The sequence below is a fragment of the Xyrauchen texanus genome, chromosome 37, assembly GCF_025860055.1.
Source record: "Xyrauchen texanus isolate HMW12.3.18 chromosome 37, RBS_HiC_50CHRs, whole genome shotgun sequence".
NCBI lineage: Eukaryota > Metazoa > Chordata > Actinopteri > Cypriniformes > Catostomidae > Xyrauchen > Xyrauchen texanus.
In genome coordinates, this window is record NC_068312.1 from 4,490,709 (window position 1) to 4,514,571 (window position 23,863).

Consider the following 23,863-nt stretch of genomic DNA (forward strand, 5'->3'; position numbering starts at 1 on the left):
ACGATTTTAAATTGTTTTTAAAAATAAATAATTAATAATAATTGTACTTATAACCCCAGTGAGCAAGCCGAAGGCGACTGTGGCAAGGAACACAAAACTCCATAAGACGTTGGTTAATGAGAGAAAAATAACCTTGGGAGAAACCAGGCTCACTGTGGGGGCCAGTTCCCCTCTGGCTAACATCATGAATGTAATGTCAATATTACTTATGTATAGTGCAAGTCATGGTTTAAATTTATTAAACTAAGTAAGTGTTAAGGGACAGTGTTTAAACATAGATTTTGTATGAACTGTAACATAAATAACTAATGTCTTTGAAGTCCATCCTATATTAACTGCAGAAGTTCACATAGATGCAATTGTCCAACATGAAGCAGGAGTGCAACTTCTTGATGTATCACCATGGGATACTTTTTAAACAGTATTGAAGGAGTTCCCATCTATATGCAGTGCACTAAGTGGCTGCTTTTATAATTCTTCGTCCGTTTCAATTTTTTTTTGTATTTTTTTTTGGTATTTAAATAAATGAATATGGTAGCACAATTGTATTTTTGTCTACAAAACTAATTTCAAACATTTAAGCATATGCCTTCAGAACAAAAGGTTTTTAGGATCATGAGAAATATTTCAGGCAAGTGACCCCAAACTTTTGAAGGGTAGTGTAGTTAACCTTACAAATTCAGTGTCAAGGTTCGTAGAGAGAGAGAGATGAGGTATCAGCTCAAAAAATTGTATTAGCAAAATCAGGGCAAAAACAAACATAAAGTACCCCGAAGGGCAAACACAGTCCGGAAAAGTAGACAAGTAACTGGCTGACTCGGTGACCGCTGAGAGAGGGGCCTTCTGAGAAGTTGCAGTGGACTTGGACCCCTTCTGGGAAGCTGCAGCAGACTTGGGCACCTCCCGGAAATTAACAGCAGACTTGATGGCAAGGACAGGATGTGCTAGTGACTGGGGAACAGTGTCTTTGGTTGACACAGGGAGTGCATAGGCCTGGGGATTGAACTGCATGGCCAGGTGTGCTGGTGGCAGGGATACGACCTCTGTGGCAGGGAAATGGCCTCTGTGGCCAGGAGCACTGGCAGTGGGGGAATGGCCTCTGTGGCAGGGAGCGGTGACAGCAGGTAAATGGACTCCATGGCCGGGAGCGGTGGTGAAAGGTGAACGGCCTCCGTGGCCGTAGTCAGCCTGGATGAACGAGTGAAAACTCTCCTAGACCTCTTTCTTCTCCTATGAGGGCAAAGCAATGATGAGTTCTCCAGGGAAGCTGCAGCGCACTTGTCTGCCTCTTGTGGAGCTGCAGCACACTCATCCACCTCTTGGGGAGCTTCAGCGCTCTTGGCCGCCTCTTTGGGAGCTTTTGCACAATTGGCTCCTCTTGGGAAGTAGCTTCAATAGACATGGAGGAACCTCTCCTTCATCTGCGAGTCATCAGAGGAACGAGAATGTGGCTAACTGAGGGCATTGATGTGGGACAATCAGCATGGGGAGGCAGCCATTTAATTGAGGTTGCCCACTCCCTGCGATGGGAAAGGTATCCCATGAATTCCCAGAAGGAGATAATTCTCACTCCTTACATCTCCCAGGGTACAAATGGCTCTTTGAGGCAGATGTTGAAAATGTCCTTTAAAGTAGCATTACTAAAGTCCAGCCTGTTTACTTTAATGAGGAATTTGCAGGAAAAATAACACTCATATCAGCTTTCTCTTGATGGAGGACATAAAGCTGATTGAGTTAGACCATGTGCTATCTAGTGGAGTCCTGGTGAGTGGGAGATGGAAAGAGGGGTATGCCCTTGATACCACTGAGTCCTTCTTAGCCTGTTCGCTCTTTCAAGTTCCATACAGAGGGATGAGGACTCAATTGCAGGCATCAAGTAAAAAAATTGCTTTATTAGGAAAACCAGGGCAAAACAACCATAAAGTTCCAAGAATGGCAAACACACAGTTAAGAAAGGAGACAAGTAACCGGAACTGACAGACTGATGAGCAGGTTAAGGAATGAAACTCCTAGACAGGAACGATACAAAGTCACAACCCAATGCGAATGGGAGAACAGCAGACAGAGACCTAAACAGGGGAATAATCCACAATGAACTGGCACACAACAGAGAACACAGGGAGAAATTAGGAGAAAACTGACCAAGTTACAGAATCCTGACATTCATCATTACTAACGATTACTACTAAGTTACGACAGGCGCAGGTAATCACACATGCTCAGTCACACTCAATTGTTCTCTCTTTTTCCATCTCTTTCTCTCTCTCTCTCTCTCTCTCTCTCTCTCTCTCTCTCTCACACACACTTCCGGAGTGACTGGGTGGGAGTTGTGTGTTGTGCCAGTAGAGTGTTGTGAGTGATTTATTTTTCTCTCTCTTTGCTGTGATTAATATATATATATATTTTTTTGGGTGTGTGTGTGTTTTCTGTTTTTCTCTGTTTTTTGGTCCCTTGTTCTTTTCTTCGGCCGTGTGCTATCCCCTTTTTGGGGAAGCATGTCGGCCCCACGCATGGAGGTTTTGAGTTCACTCACGCGGCGCCACGCTGTTAAGGTGGGAGCGTGTTATCTGCCTCCAGAATGATGCCATGGTGTTTTTTTCTTGACAGTGTAGATAAAGCTAATGAATTAGTCGAACACGGAATAGTTATCAGTGGTGAATTTGTCCCTGTTCTTCCCCTTTCTTTGCCAGCTAAGCGAGTCACTTTGTCAAACGTTCCATCTAAGTGATACAATTCTAACACAGGCTTTATCCCGGTATGGTAAATTGATATCTCCGATCAAAAAAGATCCCAATCAGTAGCGGGTCGCCTCTGTTGAAACATATTGTCTCGTTCAGGCGATTCGCTTATATGATTATCCAGGATGATACCGAGCTTGATTTGACACAAAATGTTTGTTTTGATGACTTTGATTAATGAATTTTCTGTTACTACTGCGAAGACTAAATGCTTTGGTTGTGGCAAATCTGGGCATTTAATTTGCAATTGTCCTGACAAAATTCCAGAAAAGGAGGCAAATTTAGTGAATGAGAATATTGAAGGCGGCAGTGCCGCTGGTGTTGCCAGTAAAATTGAGGCGGTTTTACCGGAGCTGAGAATGTGACGGTGTCGACCTCGTCGCACCATGAGCACTTAGGTACGGCACATAACGAAACTTTTTCAGATACTGGAATAAATTATTTAGTGAGCGTGACACAGTTTTCTGAAAACAAAAAAGATGAGCATAATGACAGTGTTTCAGAGAATAATTCAGTGTAATTGCAAAAAAAACATGCAAGACGGATTGTGTTAGAATGGAGGAAGAGCAAACTTTTTTCAAATGCCCTCAAAAAGAAAGAAGAGTAACAAAATACTTGATGCCAATGTCACGAACCCCGCTCCCTCGCTCCGCCCCCTCGAGCTTCCACGCTCGTTTTGCTCGCTCGAGCTTGCACGCTCGTTTTTGCTCCTACGAGCTCACATGCTCGTACACTATCTCCCCCCTCGGGCTCACATGCCCGCTCCCAATCGCCAGAACATTATGTACACCTGCACTCGTCTCAATCACCACATCATTGTTTACACCTGCACTTGCCTCTATAAATACCACAGCACATTCGTCTCACTCCTGTTGGTTATTGTGTTTAGTTCCCCTTGTCTTTGCCCCCCGCTAGTCTCGTCTAGTTCTGATCTCCACTGTGTTTAGCTTTCCCCCTCGCTTTGCCAGCTCTAGTATTCCCCTAGTCCCCTTGTTTTTCATGCCGCTAGTCCCGTCTAGTTGTGCTTGTTTCCCGGCTTCAACCTCCCGCTCTCGTTGACCACTCTCTCCCGGATTTGCCCCTTGTTTGTATCTTGATTCCCCGGCTTTTGACCCAACGCTCACCCCGACGATTCTCCCTCTGGATTTTCCCTACTGTACCTTCGCCTGCTCTTTAAATAAAAGCAGTGTTTGTTCACATTGTGACTGTCTCATCTTGTGTGTGTGTGTGCGGGTTACAGATTAACCAACCTCACCGTAGACAGTCACAATGTGTCACGCGGAGGATTCGCGCAGCTCACTAGAGCGGAGGTGCATGTCACATTCGGCGCGAGGAGCTACAGTTTGGAGGCAGGACCAAGCGCTCGCGGCCCAGGGGCAGCAGGTATGTGCTATGTCTGATTTTTTTCACCGTTTCACCTGTGTCTGCCCCTGTGCCCGTTGATGCTCTCCACGCATCCACGAGCGCTGTAAGCTCTCCACCCCCGGAGAGGTTTTATGGCTCTTCGGACGCTGACCAAGGGTTTTTTATGCAGGGCTGCGGTTGTGAAACTCATAACCTTGCCCTTAACATTATGGAGCCGGCGGCCCGACTCTTGGTTTTGCGCCAGGGGAGCCAACCCTTGGAGGCTTATGTTAGGGATTTTTGTACCCTGGCTAACCAGGTGAATTTTGATGAGGTGGCTCTAAAAGACATTTTTCAATGTGGACTGAATGAGCCAGCCTCATCATTCATGCCTGGTGGTCGCTGCTCTCTCAACCTGGCTCAGTTTATTGACCTCGCCCTACTGTACGCTGGTTCCTCGTTTACTGTGGGGGAGGCAGACACTGAAACAGCGCTCCACACCACGGCCCCCGTCTCGAAGCCTACCTCTGCCCCCGTCCCGAAGCCTACCACGGCCCTAGTTCCGAAGCCTGACACGGCCCCAGTCCCGAAGCCTACTACGGCCCCCGTCTCGAAGCCTACCACGGCCCCCGTCTCGAAGCCTACCACGGCCCCCGTCCCGAAGCCTGACACGGCCCCAGTCCCGAAGCCTGTCACGGCCCCAGTCCTGAAGCCTGTCACGGCCCCAGTCTCGAAGCCTGGCACAGCCAGCGAGTCAACGCCCATGCCTGCCACGGCCAACGAGCCAGTGCCCATGCCCGCCACGGCCAACGAGCCAGCGCCCATGCCCGCCACGGCCAACGAGCCAGCGCCTATGTCTGCCACGGCCAGAGAGCCAGCGCCCATGCCTGCCACAGCCAACGAGCCAGCGCCCATGTCTGCCACGGTCAGCGAGCCAGGGCCTGTAGCCTCGACCGCCCCAGAGCCAGCGCCTGTAGCCTCGACCGTCCCCATGGCCACGTCCCCTGGTGGCCGAAGATGTAAGAGAAGGAAGAGGGCCCCTTCTCCCCAGTCTCGTCTTGTGCTCAAGACCGCAGAGGTTCCCTCAGAGTCTTCCATGGCTCTGCCAGGCTCTGCTCCGCCCACAGAGTCTTCCACGGCTCTACCGATCTCTGCTCCGCTCTCAGAGTCTTCCACGGCTCTGCCAGCCTCTGCTCGCCCCTTAGAGCCCTCGCGGCCTCCGCCTCACGAGCCTCCCAAGGCTCCTCCTCTCGAGCCTCCCAGGGCTCCTCCTCTCGAGCCTCCCTGGCTGATCTACTGGGGTATAAAGAACAGGGGGCTCTGGTCTGTTCACGTTTTCAAAGTATTGATCAGATGGATGTACCTTCTAAATACTTTTTTTTTTTTTTAAATAATGGGCAGAAACGTTTTATTCATGCACTGCGTTCTGAAGACGGAGTGCTTTTGTCTGATCCTGCTGATATTCGGGGAAGAGCAGTTCTTTTTTATAAAAATCTTTATAGAAGTGAGCTCAAGTCAGGGTATTGTGTGGAAAATGTTTTCCTTGACAGTCTACCAACGGTATCAGAGGAGGCTAATAATGACCTTGCAGGAGTTTTGACCCTGGGAGAGTTTCATAAGGCCCTGCAAAGCATGGAGTCTGGGAGGGCTCCAGGAGTGGATGGCCTCCCAGTTGACTTCTATAAGGCTTTTTGGTTGGAGTTGGGTGCAGATCTGCTGGAGGTACTCAATGATAGCTTGTCAGAGGGTAGGCTGCCGTTGAGTTGCCGAAGAGCAGTAATCACTCTTATCCCCAAAAAAGGAGACCTTACTGATATAAAAAACTGCCGACCTGTCTCACTTCTATGTAGCGACTATAAACTGCTGTCCTAGGCATTGGCTAACAGATTGGCTGGAGTATTGGATCAGGTTATTCATCCGGACCAGACATATTGTGTCCCCGGTAGATCTATATTTGTATCTAATTATATCTAATATTTCTTTAATTTGAGATATCTTTTATGTCTCTAAATTATTGAATTTAGATCGAGGCTTGATATCGTTGGATTGGGAGAATGCTTTTGACCGTGTTGAGCATTCTCATTTGTGGAGTACTTTAAACGCTTTTGGCTTTTGCAAAAAGTTTCTTGACATGGTCAGAGTACTCTATTACGATGTTGAAAGTACACTGAAAATAAATGGTGGCTTATGTGCTCCATTTCAGGTTTTTAGAGGTATCAGAGGATGTTCCTTGTCTGGAATGTTGTATTCCGTAGCTATTGAGCCTTTGCTTCAACAAATAAGAAGGATTTTAAGGGCTTGGTTTTACCAAATTGTAATAATAGTTTTTATTTGTCAGCTTATGCTGATGATATTGTAGTAATGATCAACATACATAGTGATGTGCACATTTTACTTAATTTAATTGAAGATTTTAGAGTGTTGTCTTCTGCAAAGTTTAACTGGAAAAGAAGTGATGCTTTACTGTTGGGACAATGGACTGATGGGAAACATTGCCTTCCTGATGGGTTGTGTTGTGGTAGAGGGGGTATAAAATACTTAGGAGTTGATTTAGGAGATGACAGTGTGTTACAAAAAAATTGGGAGGGGGTTTTGGAAAAAGATAAACCCCTCTTTTTGATGGATCCAACAAAATTGGATTTATCAGGAATGCCTTTTTTATCGGTGGAGTTTTTTTTCCGTGTTCATAAGACTGAGAACTCATATTTTCTGCACTGGCTATTACAAGAACCTTTGATACTTGGGGCCCGTCTGGACATTAATACACACCGTCATTTACCTGGGTTCAGTACCTTATTTCAGGCCTCACTTTGAGAATGTGGAGGCAGCATCCAAACATCTGGGAATCAGATCTGCTTGTGTATTTACTCAGTTCTTGACAAAAGTAAAATCATGTTTTACAATTGAAGAGGACCACTTACTGAAATACTTTTTTACAGGGGATAGTACTCCTGATATTGAAGATCCCTTTCCGTGTTTAGTTGTTCAACCCAATCATGATGAGTGTTTAGGTTTTTTGCTTAAACCATGTGAGTCTTTGTTTTTTTTTCAAGTGAAGGCAAAATGCTGTATAGAGCCTGTGTTTTGGTTTTTAAATAGAAGGTGTTTGATCAAAATATTGATACACCATGGCATTCTGTTCTGAAACTGAGTAATGATGTAAAGCCTGAATGTAGATCCTTGTATAAGCCACCATTATCTAAGAGGGTAGATGACAGTCAATGGAAAATTCTCCATGCTGTCAATTCTTTTATTTCTGTGTTAAATCCAGAAGTCAGTACTGCATGCCCTTTTGTCTTCAAAGGGAGACTGTTTTTCATGCTTCCATGCATTGTTTTAGACTGGAACCTTTATTTATGAAGATAAAAGAATAGTGTAATGTTTAATGAAACTTTTTGGATTGAGACTTTCATTTTGGGTTTTAAGTATTTTCAGAAAAAACTGTCAACTGTTGAATTTTATTTTAGGCCAAGCAAAAATGGATATTTATATCAGCAGAAAAATAGAACAAAGGTCTAGTGATGATGTTAACGTCTGTTTTTTAACTTTGATAAAATCTAGAGTGTTGATTGATTTTCAGTTTTATAAAAACTATGGAAGATCTTTCTACTTTTGATTTGATATGGTGCAGTCATGGGGCTTTGTGTGCAGTATGTGAAGGTGATTTGGTTTTTTCTTTGTAATTTCAAAACATTCTATTCTCTGTGAAATTTGTTGAATGTATTATATTGTTTAAGCTATTGTGAGCCGATACTGATTTAATTGTAAATAAAGTTTTTTCAAAAATCAAAAACTCTCACTCTCTTTCTCTCTTTATTTTTCACACACACAAAAACATTCTCACAAACGGTGTTGTTTCTCCATAAACACTATTAGGAATTAAGATATTTCAGAACTTTGTTTAAGGCAGATAGTTGTAAGTAAGCGAGACACCACTTGCATGTTAGCTGAAATATCACTTTTGATACATGGCATGCACACCTGAACCGTCACGTAAAATTTTTTTTTTAAGTGCGATCGGTGGTTGAACACGTCAGTCAGACAGTCCCTTTATATCTGAAAGAACAGTTCTTGGCCAGAAGTAATGATACGTAAAGGGGCACAAACTATGTGGCACATAATCGCCAATGAGGAGTACGGTCAAGTGCCCAACATTGAACCTGGTGAGCAGAATTCTCCTCTGGAGGGAATCACGTCTCCTATGTGTGAAGCAAGCCGAGGCACGATCTAGCAACCTCAGCCAGAGCTGTAAAGACTGCATGTCTGGCCTCTGAAAAGGGCTCATCTGACACAACGGGGTTGTCACAATCAGTGCTGAACTCCATACTACAGGCCAGGGCCACCTCAGCAAGGCGGCTGTTGCCTAGAAAGTGGTGACTTTTTGCTGATTGGTGTTCCTCCTGGGATGAGGACACAAAGTATTGCCCTGTGCAGATGATACAATCTTTAATACAATAGTGGTTAGATGCAGGACTCTCTCCATCCACACTTAAAGTAAATTTCACTGCCATAGCAACCACTCATTTCCCATGAGTGTTTGTCTATAAGTGCCACAGGGTTTCCACATGTCCTGGAAAACCTTGAATTTTGCAATGCAGTTTTCCATTCATGAAAAAGTCATGGAAAATGAGAAAAATACCTAAATGTCCTAGAAAATAATGAATTCTCACGGAAAATATTTTAGTAATATAAAACTGTTTGACTGGGTTGCAGACAAGGTTTTTGTAACATGTACAAATGCCAGCAGATACGCATTGTGAATCATACTGCCATCTACTGTTGACTCATGAAGGAAGTTATGTCAGTCTCTGCTAATCTGCTGTCATGGATGCCTTGCTCCTACAAAATAGTTTAAGTATTGATATCGCAAAATAAGATTTTTTTTTTTTCATTCCAACATAGCCTTTACCCCTCAGGAAGTGAATAACAATCAAATCCACTCATACCGGGGTTACAACTTGATTTAGAGCACCATGATTTCTGTAATGCAGAAAATAAAAAATGGAATTGTCTATAAAATGCAGAATGCCATGAAATTTTTTATATTTTGGATGCGCATTTATGTTTGAAAGCACAATTAATCAAATTAAAATTGTGATGCGTCATATTATGTTATTAAACCGCAAAAGACTATGATTTAATACAAAAAATATGTAATCTTCATGTTCTGCGTGCTTCAAAGTAAGTGTGTGAAGCCAGCTGCTGATACAAAAACACAAAGTCACACAGAAAGAACAAATGGATGTTATCGTAAAGTACTGGAGTGAGCATGTGTGGAAAGTGGTGTTGCATTTCCCAGACTCTGAATTTCTAGGACACACACAAGAAGATCAGCTTTTGGAAAAGATCTGTCTTTCCCCACTTGATCCAAAAAAGCTTCTACAAATCTCAATGGACAGTCCTACAGTCAACTTGAAGTCTAACAGGATCTTTTAAGAAAACAGAAGAGAAGACGACCCAGATACACCTGAGCTGATTAGACTTGGAAGCTGTGGCTTGCATATTGTGGATGGGAGCTTTCAGCATGGAGAAAAAGAGACTTCTTGGAAAGTGGGAGATACAATGAGAGTGCTTTAGCAACTTTTACATGACACACCAGCCAGGTGGGAATATTTTTATATTAAATATTAAATCCTCAAAATTAAATTTTGTGCTCACAGATGGATTGAAACCACTTGACTTGACTTGACTTGACTTGCTGTTGCTGAACGTGCTATTAAATATGGCCAGCTGTACAGGAACAGCCACAAGAAAATGGCCAAAAACAAAGTGCCATCATCATTATCCTATTCTATAGTCAAAGAGGCCACTGCTGACCCCCTCTTTGAAGCTAAGTTGCACTTTTTTGCCTTTGTTTCAAGGCAGCTGAAGCCATTTCTGGTAGCCTTTCAAACAGAAGCTGCAATGGTCCCCCTTTTATCAGATGGTCTGGAGAGCATAGTGAAATGCTTGCTGATATGCTATGTCTCGACTTGAAAAAAACTGGACTGTAAGGTGGATAAAGGAAAAGCTTAACAATATAAAGAATATTTAATTAAATAAAAAGACACACACAAACACATACAGGCAGCTACCCATAATTCTCTCTCTCTCAAACTGTCATCACCAGCTGCTTTTATCCCTCGCGCGCCCCATCAGGCTGACTGGGGACCGGGCATGCGTCGTTCCAGCCCGGCCCTGCCCCCTCCCCTCTACATGGACCCATCTGACAAAGCAGTGAATGTTCCGCTGAAGCAGCTAGAAATAAATCTGTTGATTAAGCCACACAAAAACTTGGAGAGTATCCACTTCATGTGTAGGAGTTCAAGAAAGAGTGCATCTCTTTTCTAGCTGCTAGCACTCAAGCTATTGAAGAGAAGTCCAATGAGTTATGCTGCTGTGAGACACACAAGCTCTCTAAATCCTGTTTTCATGGTGTCACAGGCAGAGAATTTCAAACCAAAGTTTGAAAAGCTTCTCCAAATGCTGCTGAACAGGGTGCACTGCTCCCCAGTGTGACAAGATTCTAGGCTAGTATAAAACTTTCATTACTGATGTCAATGCCAACCACAAACCAGCATTTTTAGATTTGAAAAAAAAAAAACACCTGCAGAGTTGATTTGTCTCTTTGTGGGCAGCAAGGCAGGCAGAGTCTCTCAGCTTTTGGAAATTATGAAATGCCTGTTGAGAAAAGCTACTAAGTTAACAAAGATTTTTTTGTTGAAAACTTGAAGTCTCTATGGATTGTCCATGATTCTTTGGCTGGGAAGCCTTTGGAGGGACCTCTCCCAAGAAGACTGCTACAGCATTGCAAGGCATCTAGAATGATTAACATGCAATACCTTGATGGTGACAATAAGAAGAGAGAATCTGCAGAAGAGAAGAAAAGAGATCCGTGATGAAATAAAAACCCTACCTGTAGAGAAACAAAAAGTTGAGCACAGCATCGTGCAAATGGAAAAGGAAGCAGATGAAATGGCTGAGAGGGCTGAGCAAAAGCAAAAATTAACATTGCTTGCAAAATCAAATGCATTCTGCAAGAGTGTGGCAGAGAAAAAGCAAGAGATTATGGCTCTTGAGAGTCCTCTATGTGACATGAAAGCCCTCACAGTGCACAATGTTCTATGGGTGTGAGAGTTCATACTACCGGGAGTATGACCTCGTTCTGGGCATGGGTAAAGTGTGCATCCTTACAGGACATCTGTATGGCTGCAGATTGCTAATAATAATAATTATTATTGTTTGGTGTCATGTGGGAATATATATATATGTATATCTGTATCTCCAAGGTGTGATGAGAGCGTGAATAGTGGGTGCTAGAGACATTATGTATAGCCCTTTGCATGACGTCTGCCCTGCTCCACTTTTATACCCTATAGTGCAAAGATATGTTGTGACATTGGACTATTAACCGATTTGGTAGTGCCTTATCTTGACATTGAATCATTGGGACTGGGTTCCACACTCATTTCCTAATGTTATAATGAGCAGTGTTTATGCAATATCTTTTTCGCTACCCTTTTTGGCTTTTGGACATTGCTGGTTAGAAGCACAGCACTATAGTAACTGACCCCTTACCATCAGCTTCTGACACATTATTGAATTTACCTTCTTGAAAGGGAATGTCTCGGTTACTAATACCTTGAAAGAAGGGAATGAGATGCTGTATCAGAAGCTGACGCTAAGTAATCGTATACCATAATACCATGCTACTGTGCTGCACTGCTGATTTTCCCCTGAAGGGGGTTGAGAGATACACATTTTCAGTCTGAAAATTCTGGGGATGTGATGTTGATATACATTTTGCAAGTGAACATGGGTAGAGGGCCAATGTCACCAGCCAATCAAATTGGCGTGGTGGTATAGGTTTTTTCACAATTAAAATATGTTGTTATTTTTTAATGTTAGAGAAGCTGACTTTTATAGTAATGGTAATATTTAGTGCTGAACATGTTTTTATAATCTAAAAAAACTATAATAAAAGTGCCAATACAACCCTGAAATACAAAAAGCCACAAGTCTAAAAAAGTTATGTTTCAAATTTGAAGATGATGTAACAAAAAATGAGGTTCCTGCAAGCATTTTTCTCTGTAAAATCGCTGGAAGCCTACAGAGAAACTTCAAGAGGACACAAAATCTGAATGCACTGCTTGGCTATTATATGCCCCATTTTTTCAAATAGACTTTGGAGACAAGATAATATACAGTTTTACAACATGAATGCTGCTCAGATTGCATAGTTTGTTGCAGAACGATGTTGGAGGGTAATTCTTTCAGGTGAGATCTCATGTAAACAATGGAGAATATATCAATATTTCTCAGATTTATCACTTTTATGGACAAAAACTACTATTGGATGTTTTTCAATGAACGCTTGTCATAAACAATTGCCCAAGTGTGGCAAACTGGATTCATCTAATGATCGCGTTTTCATAACAAAGGTATGACGTTCCGTTTTGATATTGCATGTTTTCATTTGTACTCCTGGCACAAATAACTAAATAGCTGTTTCTGGAGTATTGCTATCGTGAAACAGAGATCGGATATCAATGTTGAACCCTTAAACCTTTGAAAAGATGTATCATTTGTTAACATTAATTACATTTATAGATGGTAAATTATGTATTAAATGTAAGCAGAGTGACGTCACCACCTCGTGCGGGAGAATTGCGTATCAACAGTTTAAGATAGCTTCTTGTTTATTTGGTTAGTCCATCAACACTGCTCTGAATGACATTTGATACACAAGGTAAAGATGGTGAGAAGTTGAATCAAAGAATGTGTAATCGGTGTGGGGTCATGTCACACATTCAAGCTGGTCCTGTCCGGAAGAGAACAAAATATACTTTCCTGATCTTGATCTTGCCTTTCTGAGGGTGCGCTTAATTTAATATGGTGTTGATGTTGTTGATGCTTGTGCAGTTGAACAGCTGAAGACAACATACTATGCTGGGACAAGCGGTTCCATTTCCGTTTCATTTTGCTGTGCTCTGAAAGATGGTGCTCATTATGGATTATTCAAGTTTACTTTTATTCTGATTAAACAATACAAATATTGCATACATAGGTCTTGAGTCGCTAAAATAATTATAAATATGAGTAGGCCACTGATGTCTGCGCAAATAACAAAAATAGACAATTTATTAATTAACGCTGTGTATATGGAGCGGGAATGTTGAACTTTTACAGAAGGTACCAACAAAATGTATTTCAAATGTATATATTTATTTTTATTTATTTTACATACCTGGAGTTTGTTTACCCTAAGTATTACACCTAAGTATCCACACCAAATCCAAACTTGAATTACAAATGAAAGGGGAAAGCTCTTGATCTGTAACATCTAGATGTGTTTTTGTTCATGTTTCGTTTATGTCCTTTATTTTGAAATGTTTGTTCAAGTTCCTTGCCATGTTTTGTTCCTGTTTCCTTGTCATGTGGTCACCCTGTTTCCCTCCATGTTCATGTGTCTTGTTTTCATTGGTTCATTGTTTGATTACTTTGTTATCAGTTCTAGTTTGTGATTGGTTTTAGTTAATTGTCTTGTTATCTTATTTAGAGTTCTGTTTGTTCATTGGCATATGTTTCCCCATGGATCCATGTATTTAAGCCCTCATGTTTGCCATAGTCTCTTGTCTAGTATTGATGTTATTTTGTGTAACAGAGATCAAGTTTCAAGTTTCAAGTTCACTGGTATAGTTAGGGTTTCTTACATAATCATAATTTTGTAAATAAACTGCACTAGGGTTCTACACATCGTATTCGTCATTGCCATTGCCAGCTACACAAGCGTTACAGAATACTAGACTGGCCATTATTGACCCAGCAGTTCGGCTCCTGCATCTTTGTCAGGGGAATCAACCCCTGGAGAATTACGTGGAGGATTTTTGTGCTCTGGCAGACCAAGTCGTCTTTAATGAGGTTGCCCTCAAAGAAATTTTTTGCCAATCTCCCCTTTGATGCCTGGCAGTCGCAGTCCCCTCAATCTGGCTCAATATATCGACCTCGCCCTACAGATCACTGGTTCCACATTCACTGTGGGGGAGGCGGACGCCGCGCCAGAGTTCCACGCCATGGCCGCCGCCGCGCCAGAGTTCCACGCCATGGCCGCCGCCGCGCCAGAGATTCACGTCATGGCTACCAAGCCAGCATCCCACGTCATTACCAATGAGCCCATGCCTGCCATGGCCAATGAGTCAACGCCCATGTCTGCCACGGCCAACATTGCCAGCCTCGTCTATCCCAGAGCCTGCCCTGCCAAATTTGACCTCACGGAAGAGGAGGAGGAGGAGGAGGGATTCACGTCTCTGCTCCACGTTCCAGCCACCCCCCTCCCCGCAGATCCTTCGCAGTGAAGTTTGTTATGTTTTGGGGCATCGGGAGCCGCCCCTGGGGGGGGGGTGTGTAACATCTAGATGTGTTTTTGTTCATGTCTTGTTTATGTCATTTTATTTGGAAATTTTTGTTCAAGTTCCTTGCCATGTTTTGTTCCTGTTTCCTTGTCATGTGATCACCCTGATTCCCTCCATGTTCATGTGTCTTGTTTTCACTGGTTCATTGTTTAATTACTTTGTTATCAGTTCTAGTTTGTGATTGGTTTTAGTTAATTGTCTTGTTATCTTGTTTAGAGTTCTGTTTGTTCATTGGCAAATGTTTCCCCATGTCCATGTATTTAAGCCCTCATGTTTGCCATTGTCTCTTGTCTAGTATTGATGTTAGTGTGTGTAACAGAGATCAAGTCGTTTCAAGTTGATGTCTAGTTTAGTTTATGTGTCAAGTTCATGTTCACTGGTATAGTTAGGGTTTCTTGCATAATCATCGTATTGAAACTTGGGTTCTAGACAGCATCTTCGTCATTGCCATTGCCAGCTAGTTTTACATGATCAGAGACTGCAGCCAAATTCATCTTACATCGCTGTGTGTATGCACAAAGAAATTTATTTAACATTTTATGACAAATGTTTTAAAACATTTGAGCACTGTCCATGTCCACTTGTGTATGCTAAATTATTGCCAGCGCTGAGATGACCTTGTTTAAAATGAATTCACCAGAATTTCAAGTGTCTAAAAATGTTCTTAGCTGTATCAGGAAAGCTTGACTTTTTATTTAAGTGTGTTGTCATGGCTCATGTTCTCACTGCGAGAACATGACCGTGGCAACGTTGCGATCGCGGCTTTCTGTCTTTTATAGAGTGAAAGCCACTCCATCTGCTCCCAGTCCTGTTCCTTGTGCTTGCATGCACAAGGCCATGGTGGCTAGTGCTGGGGGTGATTTGGGGGCTTCAATGGTAGAATTTTCACCGGGCGAATACCCACAGACCTCCCATTACCCAGAAAAAAAAACAAATATCATACATACAGGCTTGCTATTTAGATTGCCCCCCACTTATGGTGTAAAATGGTAACATGATTGAGAATTATCTTTCAAGAAATGTAAACACAGGAATTCATTAATTGTTCTTGAAAGTTGTGCACATTTGTACTCAAAGCTAATGTACATTGCCTATTGAAGCAATGACTGTCATAACAAATGACAGCAGCTTGTACGATTAAACAGGAATGTGTCTTGTTTGTTCCTTTTAAATGTAAATAACTTTTGTTATGATTTTTCATGTTTAATTTGTACTCCTGACCCACATTAAGAAATTACTGTCACTAACATTTCTAACCTAAAATAGTGGTCAAAGATTGAAGCTGGAGTCTTACATTTTATGATTAATAATTTTTCAAGATTAATTAAGAATGTTATACACTCACCTAAAGGATTATTAGGAACACCTGTTCAATTTCTCATTAATGCAATTATCTAATCAACCAATCACATGGCAGTTGCTTCAATGCATTTAGGGTGTGGTCCTGGTCAAGACAATCTCCTGAATTCCAAACTGAATGTCAGAATGGGAAAGAAAGGTGATTTAAGCCATTTTGAGCGTGGCATTGTTGTTGGTGCCAGACGGGCCGGTCTGAGTATTTCACAATCTGCTCAGTTACTGGGATTTTCACGCACAATCATTTCTGGGGTTTACAAAGAATGGTGTGAAAAGGGAAAAACATCCAGTATGCGGCAGTCCTGTGGCCGAAAATGCCTTGTTGATGCTAGAGGTCAGAGGAGAATGGGCCGACTGATTCAAGCTGATAGAAGAGCAACTTTGCCTGAAATAACCACTCGTTACAACCGAGGTATGCAGCAAAGCATTTGTGAAGCCACAACACGCACAACCTTGAGGCGGATGGGCTACAACAGCAGAAGACCCCACCGGGTACCACTCATCTCCACTACAAATAGGAAAAAGAGGCTACAATTTGCAAGAGCTCACCAAAATTGGACAGTTGAAGACTGAAAAATGTTGCCTGGTCTGATGAGTCTCGATTTCTGTTGAGACATTCAGATGGTAGAGTCATAATTTGGTGTAAACAGAATGAGAACATGGATCCATCATGCCTTGTTACCACTGTGCAGGCTGGTGGTGGTGGTGTAATGGTGTGGGGGATGTTTTCTTGGCACACTTTAGGCCCCTTAGTGCCAATCGGGCATCGTTTAAATGCCACGGCCTACCTGAGCATTGTTTCTGACCATGTCCATCCCTTTATGGCCACCATATACCCATCCTCTGATGGCTACTTCCAGCAGGATAATGCACCATGTCACAAAGCTCGAATCATTTCAAATTGGTTTCTTGAACATGACAATGAGTTCACTGTACTAAAATGGCCCCCACAGTCACCAGATCTCAACCCAATAGAGCATCTTTGGGATGTGGTGGAACGGGAGCTTCATGCCCTGGATGTGCATCCCACAAATCTCCATCAACTGCAAGATGCTATCCTATCAATATGGGCCAACATTTCTAAAGAATGCTTTCAGCACCTTGTTGAATCAATGCCACGTAGAATTAAGGCAGTTCTGAAGGCGAAAGGGGGTCAAACACAGTATTAGTATGGTGTTCCTAATAATCCTTTAGGTGAGTGTATATCTTTAATGTTATAGTTCATTTATGTCATTATTTGATCTTCATTTACAAATCACAATGATACCCTTCTAGTTTATGTTGTTCTGACTTAACAAAGGTTAAAAGAATCCTGTCCGTACACATCTCCTGGCAGCAATTATGCGCATGAATTTCACATGTCCCTTGTGTGTTTTTACTGTGCATTAATCCCTGTGACATTAAGGGTCATTCTGTTTGACTACCTACTGTATATCTGATCTGGACCAACAGCGCTCTTGCTCCTGTGATGTTGCTTTAATTAAATCTTGAAAATATTGCTGTGATGCACTCTTAAAACATTATTGAAATATTGACATTTACCTCATCCATGAAATTCATTAAGAGGACAAGCCAATATCCTTTATAATTTTAACTTTAATGCTAGCTAAATCTATCTGCATTCCTTACAAAATACACTTAACACATCTAACCAATCTATAGGGGACAAATCAATAATACAGTTATCCATTTTTTGTTGATTAACAATACCCAGTGTGAAGGTTATGGTGTTGGCTGCTTAGCTGGAAAATTATGAATTTTTCAATATTTACTTACAGCTGCTGTATTTGTCTGTGCTGCTGAGCTAGGTTGGCGAGCCAATGGCCCAGACTGGACAGGTTTGGCTTGTAGTTGCTGGGCTTGAACTAGCTGTGGTTGTGCTGTGCCTGTGGAAGCTGTCTGCGGCCCTGGTCTGGCAGTTGATGCCTGTGCCTGCTGTTGGAGCTGTGTCCGCTGGCCTTGCTGCTGCCCATCAACAGGTGGCTGGGAACTAGCTTGTCTGCTTGAATTTGAAGTTCCACCTGGACCCTTCTGTCCAGGTCCGAGAGATCCTGGCTGCCTGGAGGAAGAGGGGTGGTCCTGTTGCTTCCTGCTGGAGGACCCCTGATGGTGGGAGGACTGTTTTCCAGAGCGGGAGCTATGTTGGTGGCCTGAGGTGTCACGGGAATAATCTGAAGAGTTGTAGCCCTGAGAGCGAGACTCTCCCCTTCTCCCTGAAGATGACAAGGAGCGGGAGTCATGCCGCATGGATGGATCCTTAGAGGAACGTGATGATCGAGAGGAACGAAGCTCATCTGAGTGGCGTGAGGAGGAGTGCCTACCAGAACTCCCACTGCCATGGTGGCGGTGCTCTCTAGAGGATGTGTGATGGGTATGGCCATAATCATCTTGTGGCCAAAGATCTTCTGGTGGCTCATCATAGTCATGGTATGTGTGCTTGACATGGCCCCGCCTCCCAGAATGACCACTGCTGCCATAGTGACGGGAACCACGAACATCACGTGGCTTCTCAAACCAGTCTGTCTCCTCTTGACCAAGATTGTAAGCTTTGGAAACCAAAAGCAGATCATAATCAATCTCATTGTTTAATGGTGAAAGAAGATTGCACACTGAGGCCATGCAAAAAAAAAAAAAGAACAAATATAGCCCAAACCAAAAAACATGCAACATAGTGTAACACAATATACTACACATAAGACAATTATCAAAAATTAGACATGCAGTTCATGAAGAAGTTTGGAGGTCAAAATCATTTAATATTATACACTCAGTACACACACAAATTAGGTGCCCTGGAAAAGAACAAGAGTGGGGGAAACATAAAGAAACCACACAACAACTTAAGCAGTTTTTGGAACTAAGCATAGCATTGACAGTCAGTTTTGTCGAGAGCTGAATGTAGCCTGAAGACAAAACATGGGCATGCACTTGGTTTTTACTTCTGCTATTCACTCTCTTTCTCTGGGTGGGTGGGGGATGTTTAAAGTGGGCAGTGACGCTGGCATTCAGCTCCCAATTACCTTCGCTGTCAGAAACAGCACAATGCATATCATCAATTATATACATATCATCTGGTTTGTAGACATGGGTCCGAGGCAGGTCTCGAATATGGTCCTGCACATCAGGAAGTGAGTGACTTGAACCATATGAATTTGATGGATAGTTGAAGGCCCTGCCAACACCAATGAGATTTGCCATGAGGCGGGAGCTCTCTTTTTCTGAATATTGAGAACGCAAAGTAGGGCGCACACTGTGGCCATAGTTGCTGTTGTATGACCGGTCTGTACAGTCTCGTTCAAATGACCTGCTTCTGTAGCCCCTCTCACAAGATGAAATTTTGTCCATGCCATAACCGGTTGAACGAGACCTGCCATGGCCATAGAGACGTTCATCATTATAGTAGCCCCATTGTGGATTATAAGCACTCCGTAGCCCATAGACATCATCTTGAAGTTTATGGTCATGAGAACCTGAGCCATAACCACTGGTTGTAGAGGCGTTTATGGTGTAAGAGGCCAGATCAGCCTCCATATCACGAGTCTCCTCAATTGGGGAAAACTTGGATATCTTCTGCTCAATGACTTGTTTACGATGTTTGCTCTTCCTGGAGGACATGACGGCTGGAGGGCACAGGCTCTTTGAGAAGAGCCTCTGGGCTGCTCGTGTAGGTGCTGAGTGTCTGTAGTCATCAAAGTAATATGATGATCCCCCACCCACGCTACTGCTTCCCACCTCCCGGCCATGCGTATTTTCCCCTTGTGCTTGGTAGCTGCCGGTGCTCTTACCCCTGCCATGGTGTTGGTTGTACAGATCTGCATCACGTTCATCCTCTGGTCTGCCAAAGGAGCTCCCCCCTCGAGCGTGAAGTCCATCGCTTCCGTAGCGCCCATGACCCTCATTGCGATGTAAGTCTGAAGTGCCCATACCCTCTTTGTTCAATTCACATATGTCATCGATCATGGCATAATTCCTTGGGACATTCTGCTCTAGGTTGGAGGATCCATATAGGCCTTCACTGCTGTACATAAAGGGGCTGTCCACTGGGTGCATATGGTCAGATAGTGTTGTCTGTCCATATGTGTTGGTACCAGTGGTGTTATATTGCCCATATGAACTAGTTGTAGTTACTGGATGTCCATAAGTATTTGCAAAAGTTGTTGTGTACTGCCCATAACTACTGGATGAGATTGTTGTGTATGGCCCATAAGCAGAGGTTGCTGGAGTTGTTAAAGTCCCACTATAAGTATTTGAAACAGAAACAGAGTACGGAGAATAAGTGCTTGGCATATTTGTGCTATATTGGCCATAAGATGGACCCAGACCAGACTGGCTGTAACTTGTATCTTGGGTGGTTGTTACTATGACTGTGGGATTGTTTATAACCTCATAATTAGTGGGCAGCTTGTGTTCAAGGTCGGCAAGGGATGTCTGTCGTGGCTTTTGGTGAAAAGGGAGCATGTCTGTTTGTGGCTGATAAGTGCTTGCTTGACTGACTGGGTAGGGGGGTGCCTGGCTTGGGTATGGTGTACTATGGGTTGGAAAAGCATTTGGACCAGGAGGTGGTAGGGTAGGCTGGAACTCTAGATGGCTTGGCTGTGTTGGAGGTGGCACTGAAATGTCTGTTGGATATGGAGGTTGGCTCTGGGGGAAGCCCTGGGAAGGGAAAGCCCCTTGGACCTGATAGGATAGGATTGGATAAGTCTGCAACATGGTGGGCTGGGGGAGAGCTTGGGCTTGGGTGACTGATGGATAGGGAGGTTGGTTAAAAATTGAGCTCTGCAATGTTGAGGCCTGCGGGGTAGGTGCTGTTGGAAAACTTTGTGGGTACTGGTACGACATAAATGAAGATGTGGGGGGAAACTGGGCAGCAGTGTTCAGCTCACAAGTAAACTGGCTGAGTGGTGCCATGCTTGGTCTGGTCAATAGCCCATTGCTCTCAAAGGATGTGGCCGCAGATGTCAGACGAAGGTTGTTAAGCTCAGAGTCTGACATATAGTCTCGAGAGTCCCCCATGCAGCGCAGGTATGCTTGGTCTCTCCTCTCTCTCTCCTTGACCAATGTTTCTTTTCTCTGTGTGATGCCCAACTCCAAGTATCTAAGCTTGGCATCAATTTCCTTTTCCTCCTCCTCCAACTCAGCCTGCTGCTTACGTAGCTTTGTAGATTCCTGTTCAACAGCCTTCAGCTCATGGGTCAGGTCCTTTAGGAGACTGGCTTTTGCAGCCAAGCGGGAACCACATTTCAGAGAAGGCAAAGAGGGCACAAACATTTGGGATAGGTTAGGGGTGACCAAAGGCAGTTGTATTTCCTCTGGTGGAGGGCTGGGCAAGGTCCTTTTCACCTTCCTTAAGAGTGAGCTCTGCTGCAGGGCTGCCAGCTGCAGAGAAACCGGGCCCAGGAAGAGTGAAAAAGCCAGGATCATGAAATACAGAGGACAGAACAATGTTGTACATTAGAGTGACAAACATAATTACAAACATATCATAAACTACCGTTCCCTGTCTGTCACTCACTCAACATTGTGTCGATGTTGTGACTCTAGGGGTCGCATTTGGGAGCCCCAATCACCTCTGATATTTGAGAAAAGTCCAATGAGAATTGGCGAGTGGAATTTGCAGATTTGTTCTTCGGAGCCAATTAGTTTAGAGCTTCCACTGGCATTCTATTTACCTCAAAGAGCTGTTGGATATACAGCTCATTTACAGCAGTTTCCCTCTCCTCGCACAGATAATTGCAGAGAATGCCCCTGGGCGCTTTAGTAGCCACACTAAATGAGTAATTTTCTATCAAAAAGTACACTGATGGGGAGCGTCTTTTTAATGATGCCTTTCTGTCTATGTGCAGTTCCTAGTTGTGGTCAGTATCTCTCATCCTCTGGTGGTCACAATCGCTGTCTCATGTGTATAGGTCATAGTTATGCTGAGACAGCGTTCGTGGATGGCTCATGTTCTCACTGCGAGAACATGACCATGGCAACGTTGCGATCGCAGCTTTCTGTCTTTCATAGAGTGAAAGCCACTCCATCTGCTCCAAGTCCTGTTCCTTCTGCTTGCATGCACATGGCCATGGTGGCTAGTGCTGGGGGTGATTTGGGGGCTTCAATGGTAGCATTTTCACTGGGTGAATACCCACAGACCTCCCATTCCCCAGCACCGCAAAATACCACCACCTGGCAGAATCGTCCTAGGCTCCCATCCAGAGCCTGTAAGTTCACATCGTCCTTGATGGCCAAGGCTTGCAGTGCTGCTGGACAGGCCGCCTCTGCCTTGCATGCCATGGCCATCCTGCAGGTGCACCAGGCTAAGGCTCTGAAAGAGCTGCACAAGGGTAGTCCTAACCCAGGATTGATACAGGAGCTGCGCTAAGCAACCAACTTCACCCTACGGGTGACGAAGGTCACGGTGCAAGCTCTCGGGCAGGCGATGTCCACCTGTGGCTCAACCTTGCAGAGATGAGGGATGCCGATAAGGTTTGCTTTTTTGACGCGCCCATTTCTCAAGGTGGCCGGTTCGGCGACACTGTTGAGGACTTTGCCCAGCAGTTCTCGGCAGTCAAGAAGCAGACAGCACGATCCTGCCCCGGCATCCTGCCCCGGCATGATTCCTCTGCCACCTACAGGCCGCCAAGATCCCATACCCTGGCTGCTCATCGCCGAGGGTGTCCACCTATGTCACACTGGCTCCAACACAGCCCGAGCTGATGGCTCGACCTCAGTGTAGAGCCTCCTGCAGGAAATTAACGCCCCCCTCGTCCCTTGGTCTGGTGCCAAGAACCCCAGGAGGGCTTTGAAGCATCCCTGAGATGGGCGACCCATGGGTGAGGAAACCCGTTGTCAACCAGGAGGTGGTACACAGACCACTCCATCCCCCTGTGGAGGGCTGGGAGGAGAATCTTTTGTTCCCTTTTTTTATGATTTTGCCTCATGCCCAAGGGTCACTGGCACTTTCATTTTCCAAAATGAACGGTTTCCTAATTTTCTGGGTCACACACTCGTCACGACAGCCGTACATTGAACACTCGCAACAGTGGCACTGCGTATGCGAGTGCTATGCCTTTTCACACCCTGCTGTGACACACACATACCCATGATCAGGCGTATGTGACAAGCCACAAAGAGGCCACAAAGAGGCCTCCTCTCCCATCGCAGACCGGTCCAATGGTGGGTACACAGAGCAAGGTAAGACCTGTGAGCTTTGAATCGGGCCCTGCACATGCTCCAGTTCAAAATGCTGATGCAGAAGCGTATTCTGTCATGCATCCGGTATCAAGTGTATGTGGCCGCCAAAGGGGAAGCACAGCCTGATCATCAGGTTCCTTAGAGGTGCCAGGAGGTTGAATCCTCCTAGGCCATGCTTCATTCCCACGTGGGACCTCTCTGTATTCTTGCTGTTCCTACAGAGAGTCCTGTTTGAGCCCCTGGAGTCAGTCGAGCTAAAAGCCCTCTAATTGAAGACGGCCCTTCTGACAGCGCTCACTTCCACAAAGAAGGTTGGGGACCTGCGGGCATTCTCTGTCAGTGATATGTGCCTAGAATTTGGTCCGGCATACTCTCACGTGATCCTGAGACCCCAACCTGGCTATGTGCCCAAAGTTCCCACTACCCATTTTAGGAATCAAGTGGTGAACTTGCAAGCTCTGCCCCGGAATGAGGCAGACCCATTCTTGTTGCTGTGTCCATTACGTGGCTTGCATGTTTACTTGGGCTTCACAGAGAGCATTAGACCCTCTGAGCAGCTCTTTGTCTGTTTTGGTGGACAGCAGAATGGGAAGGCTGTCTTCAAACAGAGAATTGCCCACTGGGTTGTGGATGCCATCGCTTTGGCATACCAGGCCCAGAGGGCGCTATGAGCACACTCTACTAGGAGTGCCTAACAGACATATGTAGAGCAACGGGCTGGGAGACACCCGATACGTTTGCGAGAATTTCCAATCTCCGGGTTGAGCCAGTTTTGTCCCATGTGTTAACAGGTACAAACAGGTAAATATGCGTGCAGCTGGCTAGGTGTACTGCTTGCACACAGCACCTTTCCCCTCC

At 44.3% G+C, this 23,863-nt stretch overlaps 1 protein-coding gene across 1 annotated transcript in view; it reads right to left on the reverse strand.

Moving 5' to 3' along the window:
- The window catches only part of bsna (bassoon presynaptic cytomatrix protein a), a 253,160-nt gene that overhangs the window by 60,846 nt on the left and 168,451 nt on the right, over positions 1–23,863 (reverse strand). The window contains exons 6-8 of the mRNA XM_052108105.1: positions 18,850–21,205; positions 17,602–18,375; positions 2,306–2,316 (exon numbers count right to left, since the gene is read on the reverse strand). Of these exons, the coding sequence (XP_051964065.1) occupies positions 2,306–2,316; positions 17,602–18,375; positions 18,850–21,205 (3,141 nt within the window). The remainder of the gene's footprint in view (positions 1–2,305; positions 2,317–17,601; positions 18,376–18,849; positions 21,206–23,863) is intronic.